Here is an 18,759-nt window from a genome sequence, read left to right on the forward strand (position 1 = left end):
TTTTCTGCTGCAGTTACACATAACCTTTGTAAACATAGCGTTTAATGAAGTCACAAATATGCGTGAGATTCCGAAACATTTTTATTTAGTGATACCAACATGAAAAACTATCACAACAATATCATGAACATTCAAGATTCATATCCGTTTCAATTATCATATAACATCTCATTCAAAACAATCTCATAAACATTCAAGATTCAAAACAATTTCAATTATCATATCATATCTCATTCAAAACAATCTCATGAACATTCAAGATTCAGAACCGCTTCAATTATCATGTAATATCTCATTCAAACCAATCTCATGAACATTCAAGATTCAGAACAGTTTCAATCATCATCTAATATGAACACTCAAGATTCAAAACAGTTTCAATTATCATATAATATCTCATTCAAACCAATCTCGTGAACACTCAAGATTCAGAACAGTTTCAATTCAAACCAGTCTCATGAACACTCAAGATTCAGAACAATTTTAATTATGATATGATATCTCATTCAAACCAATCTCATGAACACTTAAAAGAGGCAGAAGAGTTTCAATTATCATATAAATATCTCATTCCAAGCACTGAAACGTTCTAATAATAGTAGAGTGTTTACCTTAATAGCGAATAAAGTATATTTACATTATTGGCCTCACAGAGTTGGTAAATACATTAGAAGGAGCAGTGTTATTTTGGATATTCTGGGAGAGTCATTGCAGGCGTGGCTAAGGTTGATTGGAAGCCATAGGCCCAGACATTGATGGTAATGCAGGGGTCGTCCCAGGCTTGGTTTCCATAGTAAGCATCCTCAGAGATATTTTCCTTAGGTAATCTGACTGAAATCAGAGGTTCAAAATAGAAATGGTGAGTACTCAGTGTTGTATTTAGTAGATAGCATAATAGATCAGGGCTTCATACAAGTGAGAGCAGCAAGTACCTGACTGGTAGCGACAGTGTGAACCTTTTCCTCGAACCTTACAGCAATTTTCCTCACCTCACTCAACCCCTCAGGACCCGAAACAGGAAGGTGCCTCTTCAATGTCTCAATTCTACATAAAAATGGAAAAGATGGTGGCTGACAAGTTTATTAAATGCAAAAGCACAGGAAGCTGTTTGGGAGCGAAACACTATAGCTGTAACCCACGTCCATGATTCAAAATATTAGTGTAACAGCTTAAGCTTACCGCTAGCAGATATTGTCCACTTTGGTCCGTTACATATTACTGTCAGCCTCACAGTTTTAAAACGCATCTACTAGGGAGAGGTTTCCACACTCTTATGAAGAATGTTTCATTCCCCTCTCCAACCAACGTGGGATCTCACAATCCACCCCTTTGAGAGCCTAGCGTCTTCGCTGGCACATCTTTCGATGTCTGACTCTGATACCATTTGTAACAGTCTAAGCTCGCTACTAACAAATATTGTCCACTTTGGCCTGTTTCGTATCGTCGTCAACCTCACAGTTCTAAAACACGTCTACTAAGGAAACGTTTTCACACCCTTACGAGAAATGTTTTGTTCCCTTCTCCAACTAATATAGGAGCATTTTCAACTAATATAAGAGCATTCTAAAGGAATGGAATTTAGAATAGTTGAGGAAAATTCAATAGGATCCATACTGCTTCAAATAACTTATACTTCTTATGTTCGATGAAGGGGGTGATACCTGAAGCAACAAATAGGAACCGCCTCCACAAAATCTAACCTACCATAATACCTGAAGAAACAAATAGGAACTGCCTCCACAAAATCTAACCTACCATATCTTCAAACCAGAAATGGAAAAATGAACGGGGATAATTTTAACAAATTGGTTAGGAACCACGACTCTCCCAACAATTCTCAACAATCCTTTCCTCGAACAAACTACACCATAGAGCCTTCTTTGAGGTCTATGTGGCTGTCAAACATTTGCCCCTTAAACGAGGCTCGACTCCTTTCTCTTGAGCACTTTTGACTATACCTTCCAGGCTTACAATTTGTTCGACAATTGAAGATTCTATTAACATTGCTAAGTTAAGTGCATGACTTTGATACCATGTTAGGAATCACGACTCTTTACAATGATATGATAGTTTCCACTTTGAGCATAACCTCTCGTGGCTTTTCTTTTGGTTTTCCAAAAGGCCTCATACCAATGAAGATAATATTTCTTACAATCATCCTCTTAATTAACCAACATGGAATTCCCTCCCAACAATCTTCAACGAGGTTTTGGAATCAATTCCCATCCATCAGTTCAACACAAATCTAAGAAAAAGTAGGATAAGGTTTTGCCGTTCATAGCTTAATTCAGAAAACCATCCCCTAGTAACTAATCTAAGCAGCGAACTATGAATCAAAAAGTTACAAAAACGCAAACAAATTTCTCAAATAGGGTATTAATGGCATGAAAGAAGAAAGTAATCATACATCTTGTCGACAATTCGATGCCGAGATTCCGGCTGCAATTGAGACCTCCAATCCCCAGCATCGACTTCGGATTCTCCACCTTGAGCAGGCCCCAAATGATTTGAATCCATTCAAAAGTTTCGAAACAATCTAAACTGCGTCAAAACCCTAATAACAAAGCAAAAGGAGAGAGTGAATCGGGAACAGCCTTATAAATGATTGTCTCCTCACACCTTGGGTACCAAGTTACTCGGTTTCTCCTCAATGTTCATCAAATTTTCTGATGAATTTCTAAGAAATTACCTCTTGAAATCTTTGAATCAGTCAACAAATGTTGGATTGGGCAACTGACCTAGTCCAGTCGTAGTCACATTGGAGTCCAATCTTAAGACACTCTTATAGCAAGTTATTTTCAATACCCTAAGAAGTAATTTTAGACCTTTGAAATTACCAAAATACCCTTGAACTTTGAGATTATTACGGAAATAGTACAAATCAGAAAATCTACCGTATCTTCATTTTCAATCGTTGGATCTTCACCAAATTTGAATATGTTCTAAAGGAGGCACACCTCATCCCATCCAATGCCCAAAATTCAAACATAAATTCTAGTGTTGGTCGAGCTAGCTTCTCTGGTGTTATTGTCGGACCCCCAAATGGACTACGGTCACTCAAAATACTTTGGGACACACCAATGAGGAGGAGATGTCGCCTACAGTTTGATGCCCGAGCATCAAGCCTATAGACCCAAGCAACCAAATCACCACTCATGCGTCGTACGCTAAAACGAGCTTGGACTTNACAAATATTGTCCACTTTGGCCTGTTTCGTATCGTCGTCAACCTCACAGTTCTAAAACACGTCTACTAAGGAAACGTTTTCACACCCTTACGAGAAATGTTTTGTTCCCTTCTCCAACTAATATAGGAGCATTTTCAACTAATATAAGAGCATTCTAAAGGAATGGAATTTAGAATAGTTGAGGAAAATTCAATAGGATCCATACTGCTTCAAATAACTTATACTTCTTATGTTCGATGAAGGGGGTGATACCTGAAGCAACAAATAGGAACCGCCTCCACAAAATCTAACCTACCATAATACCTGAAGAAACAAATAGGAACTGCCTCCACAAAATCTAACCTACCATATCTTCAAACCAGAAATGGAAAAATGAACGGGGATAATTTTAACAAATTGGTTAGGAACCACGACTCTCCCAACAATTCTCAACAATCCTTTCCTCGAACAAACTACACCATAGAGCCTTCTTTGAGGTCTATGTGGCTGTCAAACATTTGCCCCTTAAACGAGGCTCGACTCCTTTCTCTTGAGCACTTTTGACTATACCTTCCAGGCTTACAATTTGTTCGACAATTGAAGATTCTATTAACATTGCTAAGTTAAGTGCATGACTTTGATACCATGTTAGGAATCACGACTCTTTACAATGATATGATAGTTTCCACTTTGAGCATAACCTCTCGTGGCTTTTCTTTTGGTTTTCCAAAAGGCCTCATACCAATGAAGATAATATTTCTTACAATCATCCTCTTAATTAACCAACATGGAATTCCCTCCCAACAATCTTCAACGAGGTTTTGGAATCAATTCCCATCCATCAGTTCAACACAAATCTAAGAAAAAGTAGGATAAGGTTTTGCCGTTCATAGCTTAATTCAGAAAACCATCCCCTAGTAACTAATCTAAGCAGCGAACTATGAATCAAAAAGTTACAAAAACGCAAACAAATTTCTCAAATAGGGTATTAATGGCATGAAAGAAGAAAGTAATCATACATCTTGTCGACAATTCGATGCCGAGATTCCGGCTGCAATTGAGACCTCCAATCCCCAGCATCGACTTCGGATTCTCCACCTTGAGCAGGCCCCAAATGATTTGAATCCATTCAAAAGTTTCGAAACAATCTAAACTGCGTCAAAACCCTAATAACAAAGCAAAAGGAGAGAGTGAATCGGGAACAGCCTTATAAATGATTGTCTCCTCACACCTTGGGTACCAAGTTACTCGGTTTCTCCTCAATGTTCATCAAATTTTCTGATGAATTTCTAAGAAATTACCTCTTGAAATCTTTGAATCAGTCAACAAATGTTGGATTGGGCAACTGACCTAGTCCAGTCGTAGTCACATTGGAGTCCAATCTTAAGACACTCTTATAGCAAGTTATTTTCAATACCCTAAGAAGTAATTTTAGACCTTTGAAATTACCAAAATACCCTTGAACTTTGAGATTATTACGGAAATAGTACAAATCAGAAAATCTACCGTATCTTCATTTTCAATCGTTGGATCTTCACCAAATTTGAATATGTTCTAAAGGAGGCACACCTCATCCCATCCAATGCCCAAAATTCAAACATAAATTCTAGTGTTGGTCGAGCTAGCTTCTCTGGTGTTATTGTCGGACCCCCAAATGGACTACGGTCACTCAAAATACTTTGGGACACACCAATGAGGAGGAGATGTCGCCTACAGTTTGATGCCCGAGCATCAAGCCTATAGACCCAAGCAACCAAATCACCACTCATGCGTCGTACGCTAAAACGAGCTTGGACTTCGATCGACTATTCACACCCACCGCAAGCGGGGGTTCAAAATCATCATTCGAAGCCAAGCCCAAAAGGTCGTGCGCGGTCGAGCCATCAACCATCCTAAAGACAGCCCAAGTTAGAAGGCAACATTGCAACATTCAATAGCGACCGTCGTAGCATCATGATAAACATGATGATCATTTTCCTTTTCATAACGTACGCATTCGTACTCTTCATAAGAGAAAATATCCCTACGTTTGTGAACATACATTTATGCATGAGGTCCCAACATTTTTCATTGCAAACAAATCGTGCAAGACAGCCCTTACAAAATCATTTCATTTATAGCATAATCTTTGAAACATATCTTAAGGGTTGTCGATCATAAATCTTCTTGTCTCAAAACATGTCATAGCATGTCGTAACATATCATGACCTAGTATAATCATATCACAGCGTATAATGGCATTTCATAGCATATCATAATTCATCGAGGCATAATACGAAATTCATTTACGTTCTAATATTAATTGGCATATCTGGGCATATCATGTAGCAAAACATATTATATCATCAAACATATGACACATACATGGCCACTAGGCACGTGTCATCATATATAAAGCAACTCTTCCAACCATACTGATAGTAGAGCCACTTACTTGGTTGGCTTTAACCGAAACTCTATCTAATTTCTGAATTGGTTTGACTTCGTCCCTCGAAGTTCGTTTCAACTTATTCGAAGGCGCTTCAACCTATTAGAAATATTTACCTAATTCTTTTCGTAAATCCAACTCCTAACTTAATTCAACTTAAATTGAGGAAACAGGAATCGATATGAACCAAGGCATCTTATCATGCAACATTAATGTCACGTTAAGAATAATCAAGCTTCATTTATGCAACAAAGACTTCAAGATGGGGCTTCATTTATTCTTAAATGTTGATAATCTAGAGTTATTGTATTTTTAGTGTATTTTAAGGTTTATTTACCTGGTGACTAATTATGGTCTAATTGTGGTCATAAAGTATGAAAGTTACATCTCTTGGAAAGCCCCGTGGAAGGTTAAAGAGTTTTTATTTTGAGCCTATATAATGCCATGTATGTTAGAGTTGTAAAATAGACTTTTAAAATACAGTAAATGAGCATTTGTGCTTTCCTTTAGCCAATGTTNATTCTCCACCTTGAGCAGGCCCCAAATGATTTGAATCCATTCAAAAGTTTCGAAACAATCTAAACTGCGTCAAAACCCTAATAACAAAGCAAAAGGAGAGAGTGAATCGGGAACAGCCTTATAAATGATTGTCTCCTCACACCTTGGGTACCAAGTTACTCGGTTTCTCCTCAATGTTCATCAAATTTTCTGATGAATTTCTAAGAAATTACCTCTTGAAATCTTTGAATCAGTCAACAAATGTTGGATTGGGCAACTGACCTAGTCCAGTCGTAGTCACATTGGAGTCCAATCTTAAGACACTCTTATAGCAAGTTATTTTCAATACCCTAAGAAGTAATTTTAGACCTTTGAAATTACCAAAATACCCTTGAACTTTGAGATTATTACGGAAATAGTACAAATCAGAAAATCTACCGTATCTTCATTTTCAATCGTTGGATCTTCACCAAATTTGAATATGTTCTAAAGGAGGCACACCTCATCCCATCCAATGCCCAAAATTCAAACATAAATTCTAGTGTTGGTCGAGCTAGCTTCTCTGGTGTTATTGTCGGACCCCCAAATGGACTACGGTCACTCAAAATACTTTGGGACACACCAATGAGGAGGAGATGTCGCCTACAGTTTGATGCCCGAGCATCAAGCCTATAGACCCAAGCAACCAAATCACCACTCATGCGTCGTACGCTAAAACGAGCTTGGACTTCGATCGACTATTCACACCCACCGCAAGCGGGGGTTCAAAATCATCATTCGAAGCCAAGCCCAAAAGGTCGTGCGCGGTCGAGCCATCAACCATCCTAAAGACAGCCCAAGTTAGAAGGCAACATTGCAACATTCAATAGCGACCGTCGTAGCATCATGATAAACATGATGATCATTTTCCTTTTCATAACGTACGCATTCGTACTCTTCATAAGAGAAAATATCCCTACGTTTGTGAACATACATTTATGCATGAGGTCCCAACATTTTTCATTGCAAACAAATCGTGCAAGACAGCCCTTACAAAATCATTTCATTTATAGCATAATCTTTGAAACATATCTTAAGGGTTGTCGATCATAAATCTTCTTGTCTCAAAACATGTCATAGCATGTCGTAACATATCATGACCTAGTATAATCATATCACAGCGTATAATGGCATTTCATAGCATATCATAATTCATCGAGGCATAATACGAAATTCATTTACGTTCTAATATTAATTGGCATATCTGGGCATATCATGTAGCAAAACATATTATATCATCAAACATATGACACATACATGGCCACTAGGCACGTGTCATCATATATAAAGCAACTCTTCCAACCATACTGATAGTAGAGCCACTTACTTGGTTGGCTTTAACCGAAACTCTATCTAATTTCTGAATTGGTTTGACTTCGTCCCTCGAAGTTCGTTTCAACTTATTCGAAGGCGCTTCAACCTATTAGAAATATTTACCTAATTCTTTTCGTAAATCCAACTCCTAACTTAATTCAACTTAAATTGAGGAAACAGGAATCGATATGAACCAAGGCATCTTATCATGCAACATTAATGTCACGTTAAGAATAATCAAGCTTCATTTATGCAACAAAGACTTCAAGATGGGGCTTCATTTATTCTTAAATGTTGATAATCTAGAGTTATTGTATTTTTAGTGTATTTTAAGGTTTATTTACCTGGTGACTAATTATGGTCTAATTGTGGTCATAAAGTATGAAAGTTACATCTCTTGGAAAGCCCCGTGGAAGGTTAAAGAGTTTTTATTTTGAGCCTATATAATGCCATGTATGTTAGAGTTGTAAAATAGACTTTTAAAATACAGTAAATGAGCATTTGTGCTTTCCTTTAGCCAATGTTGTTTCTTTGCAATTCTATGTAGTTTAGGTTGCATATAGAATTATTCAAGCTCGAGATCAATCTTGTTTGTGGAGTGATTCGAATCTCAAACAAGTATTATTGTCTTGAGATATTTGATCAACAAGTTAATCTGAATTTTACTTTCCCTTGAAGTGATTCTTTATCTGTAGGGCTAAGTTTAGATTATATTGCATGTTGAAATACACAAACCCGAGCCGTTTACGCCACGGAGCAGCGCCAGAGCCGAGTCGAGGAGTGCAATGCTGAACGAGCCGCAACTGGAGACAAGACACGTGTGGGGCTGAGAAGCGCGAGTCATTAGTCGGGTTGAGGCACAGACTTCGGGTCAGGTTGCTCGGGAGTGCAGATCGCGCGAGTTTTGTGGGTTGCAAGGTGCGTCTCATAGGCCATATGCGTAGCATTAAGTGGGCCTAGCTTACCTGTCGTCGTTGGCTACACGAAGTCAGTGGCTGCAGATGGTGTGCCCCGAGTCCAAACCCGAGTCCACGGGTCGTTTCTTCTTCACCCGACTGTCACGCTAATCGCAACCCTAATCTTCGATCGATTCTTTTTCCTTCTGACGTCTCTGCTTGATTTTCGGCCACCACGAGTCTACTCTTCACTCACACAACATCACTCTAAGTCCATTTTCGTGTTATTGTCACCGATAAGTCACAAATATGCGTGAAATTTCGAATCAGTTTCATTTAGTGATACGAACATGAAAAACTATCACAACAATATCATGAACATACAAGATTCAAAACCGTTTCAATTATCAGATAATATCTCATTCAAAACAATATCATGAACATTCAAGATTAAGAACAGTTTCAATTATCACATAATATCTCATTCAAAACAAAACAATATCATGAACATTCAAGATTAAGAACAGTTTCAATGATCATATAATATCTCATTCAAAACAATATCATGGACATTCAAGATTAAGAACAATTTCAATTATCATATAATATTTCATTCAAAACAATATCATCAACATTCAAGATTAAAAACAATTTCAATGATCATATAATATCTCATTTAAAACAATATCATGAACATTCAAGATTAAGAACAGTTTCAATTGTCATACAATATTTCATTCAAAACAATCTCATGAACATTCAAGATTCAGAACAGTTTCAATTATCATACAATATCTCATTCCAACACTAACACGTTCAAACTGTAGACTCATTCACCTTATTAGCCAATGAAGTATATTGGCCTCTAAGAGTTGGTAAATACATTAGAGGAAGCAGTGTTATTTTGGATGTTGTGGAAGAGTAATTGCAGCCTGTTTCTAAGGTTGATCGGAAGCCATAGGCCCAGACATTGATGGTAATGCAGTGGTCGTCTCAGAGTTGGGTTCCATAAGAAGCATCTTCACATATATTTTCCTTCGGTACTCTGACTGAAATCAGAGGTTCAAAATATAATTGGTATTTATTTAGTGCAACACTACATAGCATAATAAATCAGGGCTTTATGAACAAGTTCTTATACAAAAGTATCTATCAGTACAGAACTAAATCTTAGGAACCAAATCAAATTGGAATCTTATTGTTCTAGCAAATGGGCTAAACATAAATAAGATAATGTTTGTTCTTAAAATCCTTGAGAACTATAACAAGTGAGCAGGAAGTACCTCACTAGTAGCGGCAGTATAAATCTTTTCCTCGAACCTTACAGCAATTTTCCTCATCTCACTCAATCCCTCGGGACCAGAAACAGGAAGGATCCTCTTCAATGTCTCCATTCTACATAAAAATGGAAAAGATGATGGCTGACAAGGTTATTAAACACAAAAGCATGGGAAGCTGTTCAGGAAGGAAAAACTACCGTAGTAATCCACGTTCATGATTCAAAATATTAGTGTAATAGCCTAAGCCCACCGCTAGCCGATATTGTTCGCTTTGTCCCGTTACGTTTCGCTGTTTTAAAACGCGTCTACTAGGGANTCAAAACAATATCATGAACATTCAAGATTAAGAACAGTTTCAATTATCACATAATATCTCATTCAAAACAAAACAATATCATGAACATTCAAGATTAAGAACAGTTTCAATGATCATATAATATCTCATTCAAAACAATATCATGGACATTCAAGATTAAGAACAATTTCAATTATCATATAATATTTCATTCAAAACAATATCATCAACATTCAAGATTAAAAACAATTTCAATGATCATATAATATCTCATTTAAAACAATATCATGAACATTCAAGATTAAGAACAGTTTCAATTGTCATACAATATTTCATTCAAAACAATCTCATGAACATTCAAGATTCAGAACAGTTTCAATTATCATACAATATCTCATTCCAACACTAACACGTTCAAACTGTAGACTCATTCACCTTATTAGCCAATGAAGTATATTGGCCTCTAAGAGTTGGTAAATACATTAGAGGAAGCAGTGTTATTTTGGATGTTGTGGAAGAGTAATTGCAGCCTGTTTCTAAGGTTGATCGGAAGCCATAGGCCCAGACATTGATGGTAATGCAGTGGTCGTCTCAGAGTTGGGTTCCATAAGAAGCATCTTCACATATATTTTCCTTCGGTACTCTGACTGAAATCAGAGGTTCAAAATATAATTGGTATTTATTTAGTGCAACACTACATAGCATAATAAATCAGGGCTTTATGAACAAGTTCTTATACAAAAGTATCTATCAGTACAGAACTAAATCTTAGGAACCAAATCAAATTGGAATCTTATTGTTCTAGCAAATGGGCTAAACATAAATAAGATAATGTTTGTTCTTAAAATCCTTGAGAACTATAACAAGTGAGCAGGAAGTACCTCACTAGTAGCGGCAGTATAAATCTTTTCCTCGAACCTTACAGCAATTTTCCTCATCTCACTCAATCCCTCGGGACCAGAAACAGGAAGGATCCTCTTCAATGTCTCCATTCTACATAAAAATGGAAAAGATGATGGCTGACAAGGTTATTAAACACAAAAGCATGGGAAGCTGTTCAGGAAGGAAAAACTACCGTAGTAATCCACGTTCATGATTCAAAATATTAGTGTAATAGCCTAAGCCCACCGCTAGCCGATATTGTTCGCTTTGTCCCGTTACGTTTCGCTGTTTTAAAACGCGTCTACTAGGGAGAGGTTTCTACACCCTTATGAGGAACGTTTCGTTCCCCTCTCAAGCTAATGTGGGATCTCACATTCCACCCCCTTGAGGGCCTAGCGTCCTCGCTGGCACACCGCCAGATGTCTGACTCTAATACCATTTGTAATAGTCCAAGTTCACCACTAATATATATTGTCCGCTTTGGCCTCCTATCGCTGTCAGCCTCACGGTTTTAAAACACGTCTACTAGGGAGAGGTCTCCACACCCTTAGGAAGAATGTTTTGTTCCCCTCTCCAACCAATGTGGGACCTCACAATTCACCCACCTTGAAGGCCTAGAGTCCTCGCTAGCACACCGGCCAGTGTCTGACTCTGATACCATTTGTAACAGCCCAAGCTCACCGCTAGTAGATATTGTCCGCTTTGGCCCGTTATGTATTGTCATCAGCCTCACGATTTTAAAGTATGTCTTCTAGGGAGAGGTTTCTACACCCTTCTAAGGAATGTTTCGTTCCCCCCTCCAACCAATGTAGGATTTCACAATCCACCCCCCTTGAGGGCCTAGAGCCCTCGCTGACACACCGCCCAGTGTCTGACTTTGATACCGTTTGTAACAGCCCAAGCTCACCACTAGTAGATATTGTCCGCTTTGGCCCGTTACATATTGTTGTCAGCCTCACGATTTTAAAGCGTGTCTTCTAGGTAGAGGTTCCTACACCCTTCTAAGGAATGTTTCGTTCCACTCTCCAACCAATGTGGGATCTCACAATCCACCCCCCTTGAGGGCCTAGAGTCCTCGCTGGCACACCACCCATTGTCCGACTCTGATACCATTTGTAACAGTCCAAGCACACCACTAGTAGATATTGCCCGCTTTGGCCCGTTACGTATTGTCGTCAGCCTCACGGTTTTAAAGCATGTCTTNCCTTGAGGGCCTAGAGTCCTCACTGGCACACCGGCCAGTGACTGAACTCTGATACCATTTGTAACAGCCCAAGCTCACCGCTAATAGATATTGTCCGCTTTGGCCTGTTACGTATTGTCGTAAGCCTCACGTTTTTAAAGCGTGTCTTCTAGGGAGAGGTTTCTACACTCTTATAAGGAATGTTTCGTTCCCCTCTCCAACTAATGTAGGATCTCACAATCCACCCCTATTGAGGGCCTAGAGTCCTCGCTGGCACACCGCCAAGTGTCTAACTCTGATACCATTTGTAACAGCCCAAGCTCACCACTGGGATATTGTCCGCTATGGCCCGTTACGTATTGTCGTCAGCCTCACGGTTTTAAACCGTGTCTTTTAGGGAGAGGTTTCTACACCCTTATNGTTTTAAAACGCGTCTACTAGGGAGAGGTTTCTACACCCTTATGAGGAACGTTTCGTTCCCCTCTCAAGCTAATGTGGGATCTCACATTCCACCCCCTTGAGGGCCTAGCGTCCTCGCTGGCACACCGCCAGATGTCTGACTCTAATACCATTTGTAATAGTCCAAGTTCACCACTAATATATATTGTCCGCTTTGGCCTCCTATCGCTGTCAGCCTCACGGTTTTAAAACACGTCTACTAGGGAGAGGTCTCCACACCCTTAGGAAGAATGTTTTGTTCCCCTCTCCAACCAATGTGGGACCTCACAATTCACCCACCTTGAAGGCCTAGAGTCCTCGCTAGCACACCGGCCAGTGTCTGACTCTGATACCATTTGTAACAGCCCAAGCTCACCGCTAGTAGATATTGTCCGCTTTGGCCCGTTATGTATTGTCATCAGCCTCACGATTTTAAAGTATGTCTTCTAGGGAGAGGTTTCTACACCCTTCTAAGGAATGTTTCGTTCCCCCCTCCAACCAATGTAGGATTTCACAATCCACCCCCCTTGAGGGCCTAGAGCCCTCGCTGACACACCGCCCAGTGTCTGACTTTGATACCGTTTGTAACAGCCCAAGCTCACCACTAGTAGATATTGTCCGCTTTGGCCCGTTACATATTGTTGTCAGCCTCACGATTTTAAAGCGTGTCTTCTAGGTAGAGGTTCCTACACCCTTCTAAGGAATGTTTCGTTCCACTCTCCAACCAATGTGGGATCTCACAATCCCCCCCCCTTGAGGGCCTAGAGTCCTCACTGGCACACCGGCCAGTGACTGAACTCTGATACCATTTGTAACAGCCCAAGCTCACCGCTAATAGATATTGTCCGCTTTGGCCTGTTACGTATTGTCGTAAGCCTCACGTTTTTAAAGCGTGTCTTCTAGGGAGAGGTTTCTACACTCTTATAAGGAATGTTTCGTTCCCCTCTCCAACTAATGTAGGATCTCACAATCCACCCCTATTGAGGGCCTAGAGTCCTCGCTGGCACACCGCCAAGTGTCTAACTCTGATACCATTTGTAACAGCCCAAGCTCACCACTGGGATATTGTCCGCTATGGCCCGTTACGTATTGTCGTCAGCCTCACGGTTTTAAACCGTGTCTTTTAGGGAGAGGTTTCTACACCCTTATAGGAGTGTTTCGTTCCTCTCTCCAACCAATGTGGGATCTCACAATCCACCCCCCTTGAGGGCCTAGCACCCTCGCTGGCATACCTCCCAGTGTTTGATTCTGATACCATTTGTAACATCTCAAGCCCACCGCTAACAGATATTGTCCGCTTTAGCCCGTTACATATCGTCGTCAGTCTCGCAGTTTTAAAACACGTCTACTAGGGAGAGGTTTCTACATCTTAATGAGAAATGTTTTGTTCCCTCTTCCACCAATGTGGGATCTCACAATTAGGCATTTTGAAGGAATGGACTTTAGATCAGTCGAGGAAAATTCAATAGGATCCATACTACTTCAAATAACTTATACTTCTTATGTTCAAAGAAGGGGCTAATACCTGAAGTAACAAATAGGAACCGCCTCCACAAAACCTAACCTACCATATCTTCAAACCAGAAATGGAAAAATGAAGGAGATAATATTATAGAACTAGGTTTTGGAATCAGTTCGCATCGATCAGTTATACACAAATCTAAGAAATGGTAGAATAAGGTCGAAGATGATTCTATACTTCCAAAATTTTGCTGTTCATAGCTTAATTCAGAAAACCATCCCATAGTAACTAATCTAAGCAGCGAACTATGAACACAAAAGAAGTTACAAAAGCTCAAACAAATTTCTCAAATATGCATGAAAGAAGCAAGAAATCATACATTCTGTCGACAATTTGATGCCGAGAATCCGGCTGCAATTGAGACCTCCAATCCCCAGCATCGACTCTGGGTTCTCCACCTTGAGCAGGCCTCCAATTATTCGAATCCATTCAAAAGTTCCAAAACAACCCACGAGAAAAAACTGCGTCAAAATCCCAATAACAAAGCAAAAAGAGAGATTGAATAGAGTCCTTCAAGGATGGAAAGTAAGGCTGTTATGGAGTTTACTCGTTGTTTAGGGCTGAACGAAAGCCAGAATTCGGCGGCGGAGATGTGAATCGGGTCGAACGAATTCGGCAGTTGATCGTGGGCGCAGACTTTGGTGGTAATGCAGTGGTCGTCTCAGAGTTGGGTTCCATAGTAAGCATCTTCACAGTTNTCCCCCCCCCCCCTTGAGGGCCTAGAGTCCTCACTGGCACACCGGCCAGTGACTGAACTCTGATACCATTTGTAACAGCCCAAGCTCACCGCTAATAGATATTGTCCGCTTTGGCCTGTTACGTATTGTCGTAAGCCTCACGTTTTTAAAGCGTGTCTTCTAGGGAGAGGTTTCTACACTCTTATAAGGAATGTTTCGTTCCCCTCTCCAACNTATTTTCCTTCGGTACTCTGACTGAAATCAGAGGTTCAAAATATAATTGGTATTTATTTAGTGCAACACTACATAGCATAATAAATCAGGGCTTTATGAACAAGTTCTTATACAAAAGTATCTTTCAGTACAGAACTAAATCTTAGGAACCAAATCAAATTGGAATCTTATTGTTATAGCAAATGGGCTAAACATAAATAAGATAATGTTTGTTCTTACAATCCTTGAGAACTATAACAAGTGAGCAGGAAGTACCTCACTAGTAGCGGCAGTATAAATCTTTTCCTCGAACCTTACAGCAATTTTCCTCATCTCACTCAATCCCTCAGGACCAGAAACAGGAAGGAGCCTCTTCAATGTCTCCATTCTACATAAAAATGGAGAAGATGATGGCTGACAAGTTCATTAAACACAAAAGCATGGGAAGCTGTTCAGGAAGGAAAAACTACCCCAGTAATCCACGTTCATGATTCAAAATATTTGTGTAACAGTCTAAGCCCACCACTAGCAGATATTGTCCGCTTTGGTCCGTTATGTTTCGCTCTTTTAAAACGCGTCTACTAGGGAGAGGTTTCTACACCCTTATTAGGAACGTTTCGTTCCCCTCTCAAGCTAATGTGGGATCTAACATTCCACCCCCTTGAGGGCCTAACGTCCTCGCTGGCACACCGCCCGATGTCTGACTCTGATACCATTTGTAACAATCCAAGCTCACCACTAACAGATATTGTTCGCTTTGGCCCCTTATCGCTATCAGCCTCACGGTTTTAAAACACGTCTACTAGGGAGAGGTCTCCACACCCTTAGGAAGAATGTTTCGTTCCCCTCTCCAACCAACATGGGATCTCACAATCCACCCCCCTTGAGGGCCTAGAGTCTTCGCTGGCACACCGCCCAGTGTCTGACTCTGATACCATTTGTAACAGCTCAAGCCCACCGCTAGTAGATATTGTCCGCTTAGGCCCGTTACGTATTGTCGTCAGCCTCACGGTTTTAAAGTGTGTCTTCTAGGGAGACGTTTCTACACCCTTATAAGGAATGTTGTGGGATCTCACAATCCACCCCCCTTGAGGGCCTAGCGTCCTCGCTGGCATACCTCCCGGTGTTTGATTCTGATACCATTTGTAACATCCCAAGCCCACCTCTAACAGATATTGCCTGCTTTGGCNCTTTTAAAACGCGTCTACTAGGGAGAGGTTTCTACACCCTTATTAGGAACGTTTCGTTCCCCTCTCAAGCTAATGTGGGATCTAACATTCCACCCCCTTGAGGGCCTAACGTCCTCGCTGGCACACCGCCCGATGTCTGACTCTGATACCATTTGTAACAATCCAAGCTCACCACTAACAGATATTGTTCGCTTTGGCCCCTTATCGCTATCAGCCTCACGGTTTTAAAACACGTCTACTAGGGAGAGGTCTCCACACCCTTAGGAAGAATGTTTCGTTCCCCTCTCCAACCAACATGGGATCTCACAATCCACCCCCCTTGAGGGCCTAGAGTCTTCGCTGGCACACCGCCCAGTGTCTGACTCTGATACCATTTGTAACAGCTCAAGCCCACCGCTAGTAGATATTGTCCGCTTAGGCCCGTTACGTATTGTCGTCAGCCTCACGGTTTTAAAGTGTGTCTTCTAGGGAGACGTTTCTACACCCTTATAAGGAATGTTGTGGGATCTCACAATCCACCCCCCTTGAGGGCCTAGCGTCCTCGCTGGCATACCTCCCGGTGTTTGATTCTGATACCATTTGTAACATCCCAAGCCCACCTCTAACAGATATTGCCTGCTTTGGCCTATTACGTATCATCGTCAGTCTCGCAGTTTTAAAACACGTTTACTAGGGAGAGGTTTCCACACCTTAAGGAGGAATGTTTCGTTCCACCCTCTTCAACCAATGTGGGATCTCACAATTAGGCATTTTGAAGAAAGGGACTTTAGATCAGTCGAGGAAAATTCAATAGGATCCATACTACTTCAAATAACTTATACTTCTTATGTTCAAAGAAGGGGCTAATACCTGAAGTAACAAATAGGAACCGCCTCCACAAAACCTAACCTACCATATCTTCAAACCAGAAATGGAAAAATGAAGGAGATAATATTATAGAACTAGGTTTTGGAATCAGTTCGCATCGATCAGTTATACACAAATCTAAGAAATGGTAGAATAAGGTCGAAGATGATTCTATACTTCCAAAATTTTGCTGTTCATAGCTTAATTCAGAAAACCATCCCATAGTAACTAATCTAAGCAGCGAACTATGAACACAAAAGAAGTTACAAAAGCTCAAACAAATTTCTCAAATATGCATGAAAGAAGCAAGAAATCATACATTCTGTCGACAATTTGATGCCGAGAATCCGGCTGCAATTGAGACCTCCAATCCCCGGCATCGACTTCGGATTCTCCACCTTGAGCAGGCCCCAAATGATTTGAATCCATTCAGAAGTTCCGAAACAATCTAAATNCCACTAACAGATATTGTTCGCTTTGGCCCCTTATCGCTATCAGCCTCACGGTTTTAAAACACGTCTACTAGGGAGAGGTCTCCACACCCTTAGGAAGAATGTTTCGTTCCCCTCTCCAACCAACATGGGATCTCACAATCCACCCCCCTTGAGGGCCTAGAGTCTTCGCTGGCACACCGCCCAGTGTCTGACTCTGATACCATTTGTAACAGCTCAAGCCCACCGCTAGTAGATATTGTCCGCTTAGGCCCGTTACGTATTGTCGTCAGCCTCACGGTTTTAAAGTGTGTCTTCTAGGGAGACGTTTCTACACCCTTATAAGGAATGTTGTGGGATCTCACAATCCACCCCCCTTGAGGGCCTAGCGTCCTCGCTGGCATACCTCCCGGTGTTTGATTCTGATACCATTTGTAACATCCCAAGCCCACCTCTAACAGATATTGCCTGCTTTGGCCTATTACGTATCATCGTCAGTCTCGCAGTTTTAAAACACGTTTACTAGGGAGAGGTTTCCACACCTTAAGGAGGAATGTTTCGTTCCACCCTCTTCAACCAATGTGGGATCTCACAATTAGGCATTTTGAAGAAAGGGACTTTAGATCAGTCGAGGAAAATTCAATAGGATCCATACTACTTCAAATAACTTATACTTCTTATGTTCAAAGAAGGGGCTAATACCTGAAGTAACAAATAGGAACCGCCTCCACAAAACCTAACCTACCATATCTTCAAACCAGAAATGGAAAAATGAAGGAGATAATATTATAGAACTAGGTTTTGGAATCAGTTCGCATCGATCAGTTATACACAAATCTAAGAAATGGTAGAATAAGGTCGAAGATGATTCTATACTTCCAAAATTTTGCTGTTCATAGCTTAATTCAGAAAACCATCCCATAGTAACTAATCTAAGCAGCGAACTATGAACACAAAAGAAGTTACAAAAGCTCAAACAAATTTCTCAAATATGCATGAAAGAAGCAAGAAATCATACATTCTGTCGACAATTTGATGCCGAGAATCCGGCTGCAATTGAGACCTCCAATCCCCGGCATCGACTTCGGATTCTCCACCTTGAGCAGGCCCCAAATGATTTGAATCCATTCAGAAGTTCCGAAACAATCTAAATTGCGTCAAAACCCTAATAACAAAGCAAAAGGAGAGAGTGAATCGGTAACAGCCTTATAAATGATCGTCTCCTCACACCTTGGGGACCAAGTTCCTCGGTCTCTCCTCAATGTTCATCAACTATTGTCTTATGAATTTCTAAGAAATTACCTCTCGACATCTTTGAATCAGTCAACAAATGTTGGATTGGGCAACTGCCCTAGTCGAGTCGTAGTCACATTGAAGTCAGTCGGTAAGAGCAAGAATGTTTTTGTCTTTATCGTTAGTTTGAATTAGTCAATTTATTCGTAACCAGTTAATATTTTGAAT

General features: G+C 40.4%; 2 protein-coding genes and 1 long non-coding RNA gene across 9 annotated transcripts; all 3 read right to left on the minus strand.

Moving 5' to 3' along the window:
* Nucleotides 1-533: 533 nt before the first annotated feature.
* On the minus strand, nt 534-6,413 carry LOC111793245 (mediator of RNA polymerase II transcription subunit 15a-like). Of its 4 annotated transcripts, XM_023675037.1 has the most exons (5): nt 6,326-6,413; nt 6,123-6,190; nt 4,186-4,264; nt 933-1,044; nt 534-831 (listed from the first exon to the last, which is right to left on the minus strand). In XM_023675037.1, the coding sequence occupies exons 2-5, from the start codon at nt 6,151-6,153 to the stop codon at nt 721-723; spliced, it is 333 nt and encodes a 110-aa protein (XP_023530805.1). In that variant the 5' UTR covers nt 6,154-6,190; nt 6,326-6,413; the 3' UTR covers nt 534-720. The 4 variants fall into 4 exon arrangements, with proteins under 4 accessions (XP_023530805.1, XP_023530804.1, XP_023530806.1 ...); XM_023675036.1 differs by lacking the exon at nt 6,326-6,413 and having other exon boundaries at nt 6,123-6,319; XM_023675038.1 differs by lacking the exons at nt 6,123-6,190; nt 6,326-6,413 and adding an exon at nt 4,468-4,555 and having other exon boundaries at nt 4,186-4,332.
* Nucleotides 6,414-9,044: 2,631 nt separating this feature from the next.
* Nucleotides 9,045-9,921, minus strand: LOC111793660. Its single transcript, XR_002814964.1, has 2 exons — nt 9,625-9,921; nt 9,045-9,390 (listed from the first exon to the last, which is right to left on the minus strand). It is a non-coding gene; the product is annotated as an uncharacterized LOC111793660 (long non-coding RNA).
* Nucleotides 9,922-10,217: 296 nt separating this feature from the next.
* Nucleotides 10,218-18,650, minus strand: LOC111793962 (mediator of RNA polymerase II transcription subunit 15a-like). 4 transcript variants are annotated; one of them, XM_023676052.1, is made up of 8 exons: nt 18,601-18,650; nt 18,317-18,463; nt 15,108-15,219; nt 14,854-14,873; nt 14,489-14,638; nt 14,261-14,350; nt 10,798-10,909; nt 10,218-10,563 (listed from the first exon to the last, which is right to left on the minus strand). In XM_023676052.1, exons 2-8 carry the CDS (start codon nt 18,424-18,426, stop codon nt 10,453-10,455), a joined length of 705 nt encoding a protein of 234 aa, XP_023531820.1. In that variant the 5' UTR covers nt 18,427-18,463; nt 18,601-18,650; the 3' UTR covers nt 10,218-10,452. The 4 variants fall into 4 exon arrangements, with proteins under 4 accessions (XP_023531820.1, XP_023531821.1, XP_023531819.1 ...); XM_023676053.1 differs by lacking the exon at nt 18,601-18,650 and adding an exon at nt 17,187-17,315 and having other exon boundaries at nt 14,489-14,637; nt 14,853-14,873; nt 18,446-18,589; XM_023676054.1 differs by lacking the exon at nt 18,601-18,650 and adding an exon at nt 17,187-17,315 and having other exon boundaries at nt 10,449-10,559; nt 18,446-18,590.
* Between the last annotated feature and the right edge of the window lie 109 nt (nt 18,651-18,759).

This window comes from Cucurbita pepo, chromosome LG04, assembly GCF_002806865.2.
Source record: "Cucurbita pepo subsp. pepo cultivar mu-cu-16 chromosome LG04, ASM280686v2, whole genome shotgun sequence".
NCBI lineage: Eukaryota > Viridiplantae > Streptophyta > Magnoliopsida > Cucurbitales > Cucurbitaceae > Cucurbita > Cucurbita pepo.